We start from the raw sequence: 3,267 nt of genomic DNA on the forward strand, positions 1-3,267 counted from the left end.
TGCACAGCTACTTCAGGTAGGTGTACTGTGTGCTGAATATCTCACTTTAAAAAAGGATATTTGCTGTAATTTTTACCCTAAAATTATTACTTGAGGCAGTTCTGAGGCATTTCATAAAAGTCAGTCCTCCCTTTCTGACTGAACTTTGTCAGCATAGCGGACTGTTTTCAAGTTACATTTGTCTGATTGCTGGTATTAGTGGGGGTGAAACAACAATACTTGGGAACACTGATGCTTTGCTTGTGTCAGGCAGAAAGGAGCAAACTCCAGGTTTCTGAGGGCACAAGGTCCAGGTATGCTCAAGCATCTGTTGTTAAAGACAACCAGAGCGCTGGTAACAGTCATGTGGTGAGGGGAGATATCTCTGGGAGGTCAGCTTGCGTTTGACGTCAGAAAGAAGCAGGCTGGTGAGGAGGGATCTGCAGGGTGGGAGCATCAACTTCTCTCTACTCAAGGAGGAAGGGAAACGCTGCCAGGTGGACGTGGCTTGAGGCATCTGTTCCTTCATTCTCCCAGTCACTGTCCAGTCATGGTCCTTGCAAAGAAATCCAGTCTTTACCAAATGCATAAAGACCCCTGCCTAATAGCTAACTTCTTGTTGACTTTTAATGATCCTCCTTCAGCTGGATCACACTCCTCTACCTCTTTGTTAAAATATAATAGCTTTTGTAGAAGTTAGCGATTTCTCAGGGAAATGCAATTCTGTAGTGCTGGCGCCGTTCCATTAATCATATAGAGTAATCTGCTTGTGCCAAAAACCTATCAAGTGGAGCTGCCTTTTTGAGAGCTGGTGGGAATGTGTACCCAGTGGTGTTCTTGCTGGCATATGGACTTCCCGTGTGTGCAAGAATGGCTGGGGCATGGGGGGGTCCCCTTTTGCTGTGCTCAGAGTACCCAGCTCGAGCAGGCTGAGCAAGCCTGGCAAGTCTCAGGACTCAAAGTCATATGGACAGATCTTCAGAAAGTTTTATAGTTAGGGACACATGGCCTCCCCAGCCCTTTTTCTTTCCCTCCCCTGGAATTTTGAGCACTCAGAAGGAAGGCTTAAGTCTCACTAAAATATAGACAGGAGTTCTTTCAGCCTTAAGCTCCATCAGTGGTCCTATACGTATCAGATGGGGACATTCACTCTCAGTGCTAGATGAGGGTAAGAAATACCTGCTTCCTTGGGTTATATGATGAACTGCTGGCAGCGAAAGTACGACTTAATGTGACCCAGCTAGAAAATGAGAAAGATCATTTTAGTAGTAATGTTTATGAAGAGCTCGAGTGTTCAGCTTGATCATCAGGGAGAGTACAGAGCGGGGGCTCCTCTGTACTGACTCCTTTTTGGGAGGTGCATTCCTGTTGGGGATGAGCCTTGCTGTGTGGCAGGGTCCAAGCCACGTGTGTGAGAGGGGCTGTGCTGATGTCCCACCAGAGCCACCTACGGAGGAACAGGCAGAAAGCAGCAGCACCTTTGGGGATGGAGGGAGAGGAGACCGGGGACCACAACAGGAGTATGGGAAGCACACAGCAGCAAAGTGGGGAGGAAGTGATCAGCTATGCAAAGTCTCAAGGCACTGAACCAGGGCATGGAAAATTTCTTTAGAAGTAGAGGTGAGCAGGGCTTGGCAATGACAGATGTGGGGGGCAAAGGGAAATCTGAAGAAAATGGTCTCCACATCAAATGGGAAGAGTTGGAATGGGACCACGCTCATAAATTTTGTTGCATCCTATTGTAGTAAAGGGTGGTTGTTGGTGCTAGCACAAGGCACTGCCCATTGGGAGAGAAAGGGGATGAGTTGCTACCATGTTTGACTCGTCCTTTCAGCTTAGAAGGAAATAACAGTCTGTGTATAAAGAGCTGTCTATGTATAACATGAAATCCTGTGGTGTTGCAATGAAGTTGCTGTGGTTTAGGAATGTGAATGATAGAGCTGCACCCAGCCATAGCTGACAGCTTTCCTTCAGGTGCTATCTGTCTCTGTGTTGTGTTTGTTGGAGTTGCTTGGTGCACCAGGTGTTTCTGGACACGGCAAACTACAGTAATTGTGTATGACTTTTTCCTCCTTGGTTAGATCTGAGACGTTTCACAGCTACCTGGAGGACATCATCAACTACCGCTGGGAGCTGGAGGAAGGGAAGCCCAACCCTTTGCGGGAGTCCACTTTCCAGGAGCTGCCCCTGCGCACGCGCGTGGAGATCCTGCACCGCCTCTGTGACTACCGCCTCGATGCAGATGATGTCTTCGACCTGCTCAAGGTGCTTTAGGAAGCAGGAAGGAGGGAAGCTGTGTGGCCACAGGAGCTGGGCCAGATCAGAATCTTCCTGGGATGAGAAGGGGTCACAGTGGGTCAGCAGTTCCCTTTCCTCTCCCATGCTTTGCACTGGTTTGCTCAGGACTTGGGCCCTTGTCCTGTGTGGATGTATCCATAACATGGGAGTCGCTAAGTAAATTGGCTTCTCTGGCTACTCCTTCTGCAAAGAGTGAATTTGGAGATGCTTTAATGGTAGTGGCAGGGCTGTGAGAGCCAAGACGGCTGCCTTGCTGAGGGATGCTGTGAGATGAAAGGATGGGGATGAAGTGTACTGGGGGAGCTGGGGGAGGGTAGAGGAAGGGAAGGGGGGAGGGAGCTTCTCAGGGCTGTGCGTGACTGTCGCCAGCACTAATTAGACCTTCCCTGTCAGGAGCACCAGAGATGAAATGTTAAAACGAGGGAGGCCATTCAAATTAGAGATGCCAATCTAAATCCCTCCCTGGACAGAGAGCGAACCGTCGCCTTCCCCCTGGAGTAACATTTTCCCAGCTCGGCCGGGAGGAGCAGCTGTACTGCTGCTGTGCCATGGTGGGAGGGGAAGGAGGGAGGGAGGGAGGTGTTTGTGGAGGGGTGTCATCATGTTTTGTGTGACAATGTGGCCGCTTTTCAACTTGTCACCGTCTGGCGGGGGGCTCCCGGTGGGCGCAGGGCTTGGACGCTGACAGCCTCCGCGTGGAGCCGCTGGGTGAGGACAGCAGCGGTGCCCTGTACTGGTACTTCTACGGCACGAGGATGTACAAGGAGGACCCGATGCAGGGCAAAACCAACGGAGAGCTGGCTCCAGACAGGTAACAGCCCCCACACATCCCCCTCCCCGTGTCTGGGTGCAGGGACGAGGGGGGCACGGCCCAGCCACCCCAGCTGGAGGGGGCTCCGCCTGACTGCTGTTGTGCCGGGGGGAGCGGGCAGGGGGGCCTGGAGAGGGGCAGCGCGGGCGGGACGGGGGGTGGCACGGAGACGCGGCGGT

The 3,267-nt window shown here is 51.9% G+C and overlaps 1 protein-coding gene across 1 annotated transcript in view; it reads left to right on the plus strand.

Annotated features, from left to right (window-relative positions):
• The window catches only part of LOC103624728 (cat eye syndrome critical region protein 2), a 48,149-nt gene that overhangs the window by 18,408 nt on the left and 26,474 nt on the right, over positions 1 to 3,267 (plus strand). The window contains exons 2-3 of the mRNA XM_008644031.2: positions 2,061 to 2,244; positions 2,949 to 3,088. Coding sequence (XP_008642253.2) covers positions 3,033 to 3,088 — 56 coding nt within the window. The 5' untranslated portion in view covers positions 2,061 to 2,244; positions 2,949 to 3,032. The remainder of the gene's footprint in view (positions 1 to 2,060; positions 2,245 to 2,948; positions 3,089 to 3,267) is intronic.

This window comes from Corvus brachyrhynchos, unplaced genomic scaffold, assembly GCF_000691975.1.
Source record: "Corvus brachyrhynchos isolate BGI_N302 unplaced genomic scaffold, ASM69197v1 scaffold191, whole genome shotgun sequence".
Classification (NCBI taxonomy): Eukaryota; Metazoa; Chordata; class Aves; order Passeriformes; family Corvidae; genus Corvus; species Corvus brachyrhynchos.